This window comes from Miniopterus schreibersii (genome assembly GCF_964146895.1).
Source record: "Miniopterus schreibersii genome assembly, chromosome: 17".
Taxonomy (NCBI): domain Eukaryota; kingdom Metazoa; phylum Chordata; class Mammalia; order Chiroptera; family Miniopteridae; genus Miniopterus; species Miniopterus schreibersii.
In genome coordinates, this window is record NC_138117.1 from 24,714,387 (window position 1) to 24,728,036 (window position 13,650).

At 39.7% G+C, this 13,650-nt stretch overlaps 1 protein-coding gene across 1 annotated transcript in view; it reads right to left on the reverse strand.

Moving 5' to 3' along the window:
- CPA6 (carboxypeptidase A6) overlaps window positions 1-13,650 on the reverse strand; it is a 202,264-nt gene that overhangs the window by 61,633 nt on the left and 126,981 nt on the right. Inside the window, exon 3 of the mRNA XM_081116484.1 lies at window positions 4,274-4,398. Within this exon, the coding sequence (XP_080972610.1) occupies window positions 4,274-4,398 (125 nt within the window). The remainder of the gene's footprint in view (window positions 1-4,273; window positions 4,399-13,650) is intronic.

Below are 13,650 nucleotides of genomic sequence, written 5' to 3' on the forward strand. Positions count from 1 at the left end.
AGAAAATCATGCATCTATGTAAAGAAGGCAACAAAGATAGACATTTCTAAGAATACCAAATGTTGGGAAATGTTCTTTTTTAGGACATAAAAACTATTAAATGGTGTAATAAGTATAAAATGTAAAGTTTTAAGCAGATGCTCCATAATAATAATAACTACCACTGATTGAGAATCTGCAAGAACTGAATAATTGTGTGTGTAAATACAATTGTATTATTATCTCCATTTTACAAGTTGGGAACCTGAACCTCAAAAGGGCAAAGAACTTGCCGGTGTCACGCTGCTAGTGAGTGCAGAACCAGAATTTGAACTTAGAATGTGAACCCAAACTCAAGTCTTTCGACTCCAAGTCCAGTGTGACATGAGAACTGAAACAAGACGAGCTCTTCCACTCTATCACCACACCCCCCTCTCCTGCTGTTTCTATCTGTTCCTATCCCTTTCATCACTGAGGGACTGTCTCATGTCATCACCCAGCACACCTGAGCCAAGACTCAGGGAGGAAAGGGAAAGGAAGAAACTGAAGAAATACACAGAGTGGGGAAAAAGCGAATTTCACTGCCTGCCAGTCTGAAGAATGCCAAGAGAAGACAAGCTCAGCTAGTCAAAGTGGATGCATTTGGAAAGTGAAGGCTGAGGCCAAGGTGGGGGATTCCAGGGTCACTGCAGTGGGTGGAACCAGCTCAGCTGTAGTCATTAGTGTTGATGAGCCATCTGGTCTGGATATAGGCTTGTGTCCCTAATATTCACCCATGTCCTCTAGCTAGAGGTGACTAGCCATGAAGTAATGTGTTCATATGGACTACTTAAAGATGTAGAAGAGCCCCTCAATGATTTTTCTGGGTCTGGCAGATAGCTAAAAAACTTTGCTTTCATAGTTTATCTTCCAAAAGAACTGTTGTTTAAGTGCTATTAAATGACTTTCAAGGTTGCTCTATCTAAGCCACTTCATAAAGAATTATCTTGAATTACCTGAACAAATGCTTTTTGGTGCAGGAGGAAGTAGATTAATTTAGAGTCATGCTGGGTGTAGGATAGTCCTTGTGATGCGCTCACTCATTTACTATTTTACCACCTTGAACAAATATTTAGGAATTTATCATTGGCTTACTGTTATTTCAATTTTTGACTTTAAAAATGGAAACAGATATTAAGATAAGGTAAGGTGACACAAAGTTGGTAAACTTGCTTGGTAGCTACTTGCAGTGGCTCAAAATGTGAGCAGAGCATTAGGTGTCAGTCTGAACACAATCTGTATTAGTGCTTCCTTTCTTTCCTCAAGGAAAGAAGTTATAGATGAAAATAGGCTTGTATGGATTAAAAAGACCTTAAAATGTTGCCAGTGTAGGTCTTAAGAGCCAAATTAACCTTTATATCCATGTCCAAACTTCCTGTGTTGTGAGAGAACATGGGATGGTCAAAAAAGACGCAAGTTTAATTAGGGCTTAGGTGCTTGGTTATAAACTGTGTACACTTCCCAGTTACTGTAGGCAATTTTTAGATAGGTTTCCCTGCCTAGTACCATGTCTCCATTTCTCCTGGCTACTTTTCTTTATTTCAGGAAACTAGGGAAAAATTGTAAATAGATTTGCCAACGCCAGTGATCTACACAGAAAAGTTCTCAAGGGTATAAAAATTTTCAGAATGTTTCCAAAATGGAGCTGTAGTGTATTGGTTTTGCAGTATTCCCAATGCAGACTGACTTTCTAAACTTATTAAACAAGTGCAGGTAAGCTGTTTCCACTCAAGATAATAGCAGTTCCTCACATGCATCACCAGAACATTTTGAAATTCTGATGCTGAAAGATGTTTGGCAGCTCCTGGCAGAACAGACATTGGAAAAAGGAGGTGAGAATTAGGACACAAAGACAGATACATGTAGAGGGAAGATGAAAGGAAGGGACAAAGGAAGACGAGGGATCTGTCCCAGGCCTCAAATCAAAGAAAGAGGCCTGGGGCAGACCCTTCCCTCACAGCTCTCCGAAGGGACCAACCCTGACAACACCTGGATTTCAGACTTCTAGCCTCCAGAATCATGAGGTGATACACTTCTGTTTTTTAAGCCAGCTAGTCTGTGGCACTTTGTTACAGCAGCCCTAGCAAACTAATACAGTCCAATAGCTTGGACTGTACTTTAATACAGGCCTGAGAGATCAACCTGAAAATTAAAATAATTGTGATGTGGCAGGTCTAGCCCATTTTCCTCATCAAGTAGTTGATTGGAACCTAGTGGATTGATGAGAAGTCCATGAAATAAAGCCCCAAAATGGTTTTTGTAATTGTTGTATTTTGTTGGATCTTTAGGGCTGATTATTCCTACCCCAATTGTATGCACTCCTATGAACTTTCCAAATGATGTCATCACTTAGTACAAAACCACCTCCTCCAAACTTCCAGGGTAGAAGAGGGGACTCTGAATTTGAACTTCCATGACCAATTTTTATAGGTGTTTAATTTATAAAATGAGTCATCTGTCGTATCATTAAGAGGAATTGATTACCTAGGAGCCAGACACATGGGGTCACATTATCTCTGCTTTAAAGGTGACCATAGTTATACTTTATGTATAGTTGTACAGAGCAAATGATAACCTTTTGAAAATACCTGAGGCTACACTAATAAGTCAATTAAAATGATCTCTACCTACTTGTCCTGTGGAATTTAATGGACTCTTATGTGTTATTATCTTGTGACCAACAAAGGAATAATTCTAAATGATTGCTCTCCATGAGACAACTGGCTTAAAACAGTCATTTTTTTTTTTTACACTCTATTCTCTGTACATACAGTGTGATATTTTATTCTATGTTAGTTCCACATGACCTATATTTAATGGCAGGAAATAGAGACTTGTTAAAATAACTGCTATATTCTTTTCTACTGAATAATAATTAATGAAGCATGTGAGTTGTTACTGAGCACCTATAGATATAATTACCAAGCTCTTTCCTGCCAGGCATTCAGAGAATCAGTTACAACAATGACTAAAATGTGTTCAATATGAACAATAGCTTTGTGCACAGCTGTGACTATCCTGTTGTAGAAGCACAGATAAAATATCTTACTGAAAAGGCAAATCAGCACTTTAATAAGGCTGTGGTTATTTTTCTGGCAGTGTAGTGAATTAATGAGGCTGGACTGAGTGACTTACCTTTTGTTTGGAATCCTAGGATTCTGGTATTGACAAGCATTACCCCAATTTTTTTTAGCAAGTTTTGGTACTGCCAAAACAAGCACAAAGATCTGTAATGATGCCTGGGACGGGCTTATGGCTCTGGGGGTTAATGGTGAAGGACTGACCAAAGGTGGAACATGACAGTGACATCCCTCCCTGGTGCAAACAAATACCTTCCTGCCATTAGTCAAGGAGATTCCAGAGTGCTATGATGATTGTCTGGTGAGTTAGCCCACTCACCTCCCCCATGGCTACTCCCTGAATCGTGCCATCAGCCATAAATGCTCTTCCCCAGAACTCTTAACATCCAATAGCCAATACTATGTCAAGACATCCTTCCTTTGTGTGTTGTCCTCAGTCACACTACACCTGTTTTAAGTATAAAGATATCCATCCCTGCCTTGATTCTTCCACTTTGTCCCATCATTCCTCCCAGACTCTCCTCCTTTCCCCATGGATAAATCCATATTAGACCCCATGGATAAATACTTGAGCTAGTATCTCACTAGGAACTTCAACTTCCCTGTGATCGACTTTTCTGTGGTCCTGTCCAATGAACTCTGAACTCTGTATTAGGGCTACAATCTCTATTCTCTGCAGTAACTACTTTTATTGGTCCCCACCCTAGTCTTTCTACTTTGTATATTAATAACACTGAACTACATCAGTTTCCTGCAAACACACGATGCTGCATCTTCCCTTTGCTTGCATTGTCCCCTCTGCTTGCAAGGTCCTGAGTCTCATCCTTTCTGCAGGAGCTGTTCTGTTTGGCAAAGCTTCCTCTGTCCCTGTCTTCCCACGCACCTTCTAGGCATTGCTGGGCTGCTTTCCTTTCCTCCCACAGAAAAAAAAGCTGCCTGTGTTTATATTGATCACTTAATGGTGATGGTGAGATAATGTCAGTGTGGTTCCTCTCTCCTCCCCCATTACATTAATAAACTCAAATGTAAATATAACTGTTATATTCATGTTGGTTTTCCCAGTTCGATAAACAGTACCTGAAACGTTGTCATTGGCAATCAGTAAATAACCTGAAGACAGCTATCATCCAGTTCAACTTAGTATAGATGAACTAAGCAATGAAAAAAATGCTTACGTGTATGGGATGCTGGCTTCCTGTAAGAAGGCTAACAAGGCTTGAGAACCATTTTGGGGAATATGGACATCAGTAACTGTTCCCTCTGAGACGTAGGAGATACTGCTGGGCTGCCACAGGTCCACCTATAGTGCAGGAACCAACCTATAATTCATATACATGTAGGTGGGAAAGATCCATGTCACAGTGTGAAACATGTTATCTTGTCTGCATTCAGTAACATCAAACACATTTGGGAATTAGACTCAATGGTTGCATCATTAGGGTAAAACGCCTATTTGATTTTGAATTTGTTCTCCAAATTATATCCATATAAAATTTGATCATAACTTAAAATAAAGACTAATACATTAAAGCTACAAGATAAAAATGAGATCACAGTTTGAATAATAATGAGAAAAATATAGAAATTACTATACAAGCAAACTGTGGTAGTTTGACAATGTTTGGTAACTTTAAATGGAGCATTCTCCAGGCCCCTCCTCCTTCCCCAACACATGCCTTTCACCAATTCCTACCAGGTCTTCACACGTCAATAGAAACATCTCTTTCTCAGGGAGGGCTTGTCAGGTTGGGTAGGTCTCCTTGTCATAGTTCTTAGACCATCTGTGCTTTCATTGCATGACTGCCTCTTACCAGAATGTAAGCTGCATGAGGACAAAGGATTTGTCCATTTGGTTCCCACTCCTCTCCAAGTGCCTAGAACGGTGCTTTGTGCATATTAGCAACTCAGTTGTTATCTGTTTCACACATGTAGATCCCACTTGGTAACTCACTATATGTTTACCACATGTTCAATGTTTTGCAGGAAAGCAGGAGCCATGTCTGTTTGGCTTGCTGTAGCGTCCCTACTGTTTTGTCTAGTGCTCTATACCGGTAAGAGCTCCACAGTTACTGAAAGAATGACTGTATATTTGCAAAAGATACCTCCAAGAAGAGGCTAATATCCAAAAAATATAAAGAACTCATACAACAGAACAATTCAGTTTAGAAATGGGCAGATGACCTGAGCAGACATGTTTCCCAAGATGACATACAAATGGCCAACAGATATATGAAAAGATCTTCAACCTCACTAGCTATAAGGGAAATGCCAATCAAAACTGCAATAAAAGACCGCCTCACATCTGTTAGAATGGTTATCAGTAAGACAGCAAGGGTTGGGGAGGCTGTGGAGAAAAGGGAACCCCGTACACTGCCTGTGAAAATGGAAATTGTTACAGCTACCATGGAGGTTCCTCAAAAAGTTAAGAATAGATTACCACATGACCCAGCAATCCCTCTCCTGGGTATCAACTTAGAAAAACTTGAAAAAACTTATTCGTAAAGATACAGGTACCCCTGTGTTCACTGCAGCATCATTTGCAATAGCCAAGATGGAAACAACCTAAGTGTCCTTTGGTGGACGATTGGATAAAGAAGGCCTGGTCCATGTATGCGATGGAATACTACTCAGCCATAAAAAGAATGAAATATTGCATTTTATGACGACATGGATGGATCTTGAGAGCATCATGCGAAGTGAAATAAGCCAGGTGGAAAGGACAAGAACCGTATGATGTCACTCCTATGAGGGATATAAAACAAAAAGCAAGGAATGAACAAATAAACTCAGATACAGAAGACAGTACAGTAGTTACCAGAGGGCAAGGTGGGTGGAGGACGGGTAAAGAGCAAAGGGGGTCAAATATATGCTGGTGACACCCAATGCAATGTACAGATGATGTACTATAAAATTGTACACCTGAAACTTATGTTATTGATTAATGTTACCCCAATAAATTTAATTTTTAAAAAAAGAATGACTGACTGAATTCAGCTGGGAGGGAGGAGAGCGCGACCTTCTGCAAAAGCCTCAAACTGCATTCAGTTAGGTGCAGCTTGTGCAGTCACGTCTGTCTGCTTTGGGACTCCCTCTTCCTGCATTTCCAGTCTTGGTTTGTTGCTAAGTTTTTATCAGATGAGGTTGAGTTTAAGTATCAGTGTCCGCATTCAGTTAGGAACTCTGGAAGACTAAAAATACTTTGTGACTCAAGGGAAAATATACCTTTAGCGGTATAATTTAATCTGAAACAGAGTAGAGAGGCATTTGTTTTGAGGACAAAGAGTCTACCTGTTTTCTTTCAAGCAGCTGACTCCTCCACTAACTTGCAAGGGCAAATCTGACTCAGCTAACATTCTAGTCCAACAATCCCAGGAAAACAGAAGTGTGAGGCTGGAAGGGATGCTGAGAGATCATTTGATCCATCTGTCAGCCCTTGGGCAAGGACACATCTAGGTCTCAATCAAACTGTCCCCAGTAGATGCAATTAAAACACATCTTTTAATCTCCAAAAGAGGAGAGTTGATAACATACTAATTTGATTCAGATCCACCTTTAACAGGACAGCAGACATTTGTCTTAATCTCTTACATGGCAGCACGGTTTCATTTTTCTCTTGTTCCATTCTTCGGTGAGCAATGGCTCTCTTCTTGCCTTTATGAAATAAAACATGTTGGTATCTTTTACTCTTCTTTATATGTTAGATTTTGTAATCTTTTAATTATCTTTGGGACTTGCCAGATTTTTTTTTTCTGATTCTGTTGGTTTTTCTTCTTATATCACTAATTAAAAACTTTTTTATTACAGTTGACATTCAATATGATATTAGTTTCAGGTGTACAACATAGTGATTAGGCATTTATATAACTTATGAAGTGATCACCCCGATAAGCCTAGTACCCATGCAACACCATACATAGTTATTACAATATTATTGACTATATTTCCTATGCTGTACTTTATATCCCTGCGACTGTTTTTCGTAGCTGACAATTTGTACTTCTCAATCCTTTTGCCTTTTCACCCTACTCCCCCTCCCATCTGGCAACCATCATTTTATTCTACAGACATCTTTCTAAAATTAAGGTTTGTTGTCACCCCTTAACGCCAGTGGAGATGAGGAAACAGTGCCGTATTCATAGGATAGAGAGCCATGGGAAGCTAAAATAATATAAATAACCACTCTGGAGGTGAGTCTGTGAGTGTTATTTTTTGGAGTCCATGCTAAAACAAGAACCCTCATCCCACAGAATAGCTTCCCCCTATGCAAGTTCCATGGAAGGAACCTACCCTACAGCAAGGCCTGGAGAAGGCCTCCTGCGAAACTAACCTATCCTCAGAAAGCGGTTGGTCTAAAGGAAACCAACAAAAAAGAATTTGCAAAATCGGGAATTGGATTTTGTGGTATGAGGAAAGTAAATGAAAATGAACTATCACCTTTTCTCCAGTAATATTTCGGGCAAAGGCTGCTTGGATAAGTAACATTCATATTTCAGCCTGGGTGGCAGGCACATACATATATCTTGGTACAGGGGACAGTAATAATCATGTGAGATTGGTAAAGTGCCACCCGCCTTAACATATTTCTAATCTTTTCAGTAACACCATAAGACAGGAGTTAATTATAGATTTATGAATGAGAAGACTCAGGTTTATGAAGGTCAAGTCTCTCTTCTGTGGATGATCAGCTATGAAATGGTGACACATGGTTTGCCTAACTCAGGTGCTCATAATTTACTGACTGGGTAAGTATCAAGATCTTCAGAGAATATCCCAGAAAACCAAACAACTTTCAACTTCCTGACTTAGGGTTTGAGGGGTTCTAGTTGCTGGGTCTCATACCCTGGTCTCTCCTGTCAGGAGTTATTTGCCCTATAAATTAATATGCAGATATTTAAAAGTTCCCATCAGCCCACTGTGGGCAGGTTACCATCAGTCATTTTCATATGGCCTGATCACATCTAGATGAAGAGATAAATGGTATCTGAACTGCAGAGCTGGGTGACCCTGGATTATGATGGCAACAAAGTATCACCAACCTTGTCTGGATGGTCTAAGGCTGTTTGCCACAATTGCAGGTCTCTGTTGCAAACAACCATCTGAATCCAAGGAAAGGACGCTCCTTTGCGGAACCTTCTGGCCTTGGAACCAGGTGGTTGCTCTTATGATTACCTGTCACATATAGTCAGGTCTATGGGGGCAGTTCAGTGTAAAGATCAAGAGTATGGATTTTGGAATCCAACGACCATGAGCTGGAATGAATGCTAGCTCTGGCAGCATTGACTGTGTGACTTTGGGGCAGGTTTTAAGGTTTCTGAGCCTCAGTTTCCTCATCTGTCCTGGGAAGATCATTTAAAAACCTACCTACCAGGATTTTCTGTAGGGTTAACTGGAATAGTCAAAGTAAAACACATAGCAGAGAGTCTGCCACACAGTGAAAGCTAAACAAATATTAGCTATCTGTTATTGTTTTTGGAAAGCATAAAAAAAGAAAAGCTGGAAGCAGTAAAGAAAAAGTTATAGTTTGTATGTTTCTAATTAAGATGAAGAGTACAGTGAAAATCCCCTTGTTCAGAGATTAAAACCTATAGATGGCTTTAAGGATGGTGGGGAAGCAATAAATAAACCACGAGTATGAACCATGCTGCACTGTGTTCTAGCACAAAGGCACAGAGCTGGGTTTGAAGCCACTCTGATGTAGAGGTTAATTCCCTGGACTCTGAAGCCTGAATCCCTAGGATTAAATTTAGGTTCCCCCAAACACATCTGTGTGATGTAGGGGAAATTCCTTAACCTCTCTGGGCCTCACTGTCTCCATCTGTAAAATGAAGACGATAATTAAACTTCTTGGATAATTAGTATTTGATAATGTGATTAATATTGTGGTGGTGGTATTATTGGACTGCTGTGAGTAAGAACATGAATTCTAGAACCAGACAGGCCGAGTTTGAATCCCAGCTCTGCCACTTATTAGCTCTATGACTTTGGGCAACTTTAGTTCTCAGTTTCCTCATTTATAAAATGGGGTTATGAATAGCACATTTTTCATAGACCTGTTAGACTTGAATTAATACATATAAATATTGTCACATTAATATTTGTTTTCCCCATTATCTCCATGAGAGTAGAAACTGGAATTGTTTTACCCCCTCATCACTGTACCCCGGTTCTTGGAACCGTGCATGGCACATTATAGGAACTAAATACTTTGTAGATGGAATAAATGAAACCACACATTTATCTCTTTCCTTAAACATCTGTTCTCTCCACAACCGCTCCAGAGCATTTCTAGGTTCCTAATTCTAGTTCCTCTTACCAAGAAATAGAAAATTTTGTCCACTCACCCCACTTCTCAACTCACAAGTACTTAATTTTGAATTTTAATTACATTTAAGTTCGATCTTAGAACATGCTGCTCCTCAGGTCACAGTACTACATCTTTTTCTAATGACTGTAGTGGTCACTTCAGCTACACAGTTAAAGAAATATTTATTTCTCACTGTCTTATTTGTCCTTGCTCTACTTCTTATGACTTGTCAACATTTCAAATTATCAGTGGGCTGCTGGAAGGAAAACTTGGCCAGAGAATATGGTCTCCTATAAACCAAAGGCATTTGGTAGGCTATTAAATTCCTGGGGCCAATTTTACCTAGCCTTTTGTCTCTTTCCAAGCCCAGGAGCATTGTGTAAGTTATCACTCCCCTAGAGCACAGCCCCAATAAATCCAGCAAAAGGCCTCAGAAATTTAGGCAATTAAATTTCTTGTTTTGCCATGAAAAATGAAAACAACTGATCAGGGATTAAAATAATAAAAAATGAGTGAAGGCCTCATATTGGAATAAAATTAAATCAGTCTAAAAGAAAGCATTGCTTATAAATTTTAATATAGCAATTAATAGTCATCAGAAAACATTATTTCTACAACATGAGGCAAAGATGGGAACCCTGGAAAAGCTTAGTTTTGGTGCCCAAGTTTTTTCTCAAGTCCTCTTTGAGACTGATTGTAATAATTAGCCAGTCTCATTGATCAAAACAAAGCATACATATTGGAAAAGGGAAAGACTCTTAACATTTCCCTAAGCTGTTAATTGGTACATTCATCAATTTGGAAAGGTGGGTGAAGCCTATCAGTCAGAGACTCAGAACATAAGGGTAGTCAAGAAAAGTTTGGCTTATTGGATCAGTGCAACAAGGGGCAATCTCAGTACAAGGGTATTAGAAAGAACCTATGGGATTTGGGTTCATGTTAGGTGATTTTGTGAAGGGATTAAGGAAGTGGGATTTTTTTTTCTGGATTGAATGCTATTCAAAAGAGGGGTAATTCTATCATTGGCTAGCTTAATAATTTTATCTAGAAAGTGGGGGAAATAATGTGGGCCTAAAGCTGTAATTGATAAAGAAGTCATAGTCACTTATACCAGCTAAAAGGGATGTTCAGTCATGCTTCTGGTTTGGACAGTATTCTTTTTCGGTCTGTGTTTAGTCATGATTGCTGTGGTCTTGTGGGTTTTTTTGGTTTTTTTTGTTTTTTTTTAATCTTGTTTCATGATGGGCACAGAGTGATCTTCTCCGAAGGAAGTTGGTGTTCTGTGAAATGGTTTATATTCACCAGGAGAACACCAAGTCTAGCTGTTAGTGTTAGTCAGGTCTGGGTGGCCAGGAGCTGCTTTTCCCCTTTTTAGGATAATCACTGTTCTACCTAGGTCATGTGGTAGCTAATGGTATGCTGAATGAGGGCTGGGGACTCTCAGCATTATCAGGCCAGGGTGACTCGGAGGTGATATGGGGACTAGGGAGTCTGGGTTAACGGGAAGAGGAATGTAGAGCTGTGCGGCCATTGCCTTTGACAGCCTGAATCTTTCTGTAGCACCTACGTACCACCACCTTTTCCATTTGAATACTTCCTTAATTCCTGCCTCTAGGTGAACACCTGAGGCTTATAAATACTAAGGAAAGGTTCCTGATTCCTGTGCCAGAGGTGCTAAGATTTAGCAGCTGTGCAGAAAATTTATTAGATTAGAGAAGTAACATTTCACTATATTTTGCTAGCTTAAATATATTTCTGTACCTGAGAATCAAGTTAACATTTTTGGCCTTTAGCTTTGCAGAATGGATAGAAATAATCATAAAGCACCTGGTACATCACCTGGTATATTTGAAGGCAAGAGTCCCTGAGCTACATCCGATAAAGTACTAGAGATTTCCCTCCACCCTCTTTTGATGATTTATGATTTTAACATTGATGACTTCTCCATGATATTTGCTAATTCAGAAGTATTCCATTTGGTGTTTTAACAACAGTGTGATGGTGCATTTACATTTTAAAATTCTGGCTCTTTTCTGAGGTTTAATGCTCAATGAAAAACACTTCAGATTCTGTTATGCATTTCCTTTTCAGAAGCTGGTTCAAGAACTCTACTACATATTTTCCAAAGAAATCAAACAAAACATCTTTGGTTTAGTGAAAAAAATTCCCAACTTAGGACCAGAAAGAAGCCATTTTTAAAAATATCCTATCTAAATTTTGATATGTCACATTTCAGAGCCTTACTTTTCTTAATTGCAAATAAAGTAGTTAAACTACATGATTTCCAAGTACCCCTTAAGTTATAATTCTGCCAATGTGCCTTTCTGAGTATAAAAGCTTACATTTTCCTAGGAAAATCTTTCTCAAATTTACTCATATTTTCTTCTTACCCTGAAAATCAGAAAAAATACCCTTTCAACAATTTAGCACTAGAATCAGCTTTTGTGGATTTATAGATCAGTACTGAAAATAATACAAAAGCAAGAAAACGACTCAATTTTTTAAAAAGTTATTTTCAACCTCTTTGCTGAAAGCATTTTTCCAAAGCAGCTAAGAAGCTGAAATGGAAATCAGCACATTATTTTCTTCTACATCACTTGCCGCCTGATGGTGAAGCCCAGTGAGGGATCCTCAAAATGGAAGGCTGGATGATGGAGCAACTGGATCATCAACCTTTGAACAATCGGGAGGATTTGGGGATTGTAAGAACAGGCTGATTTCCAAAAGACAAAGCTATGGTAATAACTCCACATCCCTTCACTGCTCACAGGGCTCCTACTGAGACTCAGCCATTGAGCTACAGGCTGAGGACAACAGTGGGCAGGTCCCAGCTCTGCTCTCAAGGACTAAGCAGACATCACACCCTTCGTTTAGAAAGAGAAGACACACGAGGACTGTTGTATTACATTTTTGGGAGGTAGTTTGGGGCATCTTCCTGGGAGAGGTGTTGCCTGGGCACAATACTGAACGATTAGTAGGTGGCCTGGCAAAGGTGCAGGCAAGTGGAGTAAGAGGCATCATCCAGAGGCTCCCACACAAGGTGGGTAGGATCAGGGATAGAAGAGAGGAGAGAGAATGACAATGTTGATGTTTACCTGAGCCTGGTGATCCTGGAACACGATGAAGGTTACACTGACCCTCTGTGTTCTAGAAATGGCTTACTGCAAGGAACCACCCTCCCTATAATGACTTAAGAAAGACTCATGGATTTCACCCTTGGTTATCTATAAGCCCATACATAGTTCTTCAGACTCCCATTCTTTGTCTCATAAATAATTAGCTGAACTCTGTCTCCATTGAACAACTTGGACAAAATACCTGTCACCTGTCACCTTGACTAGGTGTTAGTTAAGGGGCCTGGAAGAAAGAGAGAAGCTTAACTTTTACCCATCCTCAGCCTGAGACGAAATACAGCTCCTCCTGAGCATCAACTGACCTCATGGTGAACATTTGTTGATCCACTGTCTGATGGAGCCACCTCCACCTGTCCATCCCATTTCCCTATACCTGCTTGTCTCTAGCCTTGTTCCCTTTTCTCTGTGAGAGAAAGCTCCTTTGAGACTTCCAGATCTTAAATTGGCCTGCTCCCCCTAATGCAGTAGTCTCTCTTCTTCTGTACTTGCAATAATTCTTTTGAATAAAGTCTCTGCTTACTTAGATTTGTTTTTTATTTGATGGTACTATACAAAAGCATGTTCGTGGTCTATTTGGAGAATAAAAGTACAAAAGACGTCCTTTTAACCAACTTCCATGTAATGAATCCTGATTTAACTCATAATGATCTTCTGTATTGACAGGACTCCTGTTATAAGATGCGGAATAAAGATATTGCCATTCCACACACTCCCCCACACCCCACCCCAGCACCATCACCTCCAAAACAACAAGGAGAACTTGGAAAGAGAAACAGCAACTTTATCTTTGATGAAACCAGCTGTATATCTGAACAATAAAATATAAAGGTTGAAAGCAAATAGAGAAATGGTAAATGACTTAACTGATCAGAAAAACTTCAGATTTAACCAGGTAGGGATGAGGTATGGGATATCAATGAAAAACAAGTTCATGCGCTCCACAGAAGCCTGGACAGGCTCAGGGATTGGTACTACTGTGGAGCATGGAAGGTAGGAGTGAAGGATGGTGACAAGAAAGCAAAGAGAACTTATTCAGATTTTCATAAGGACTCTAAGTTCTCAATGCACCACCACCATTCTCAGGTAACGGGCCTTCCCATATCCCCAGGAAAAT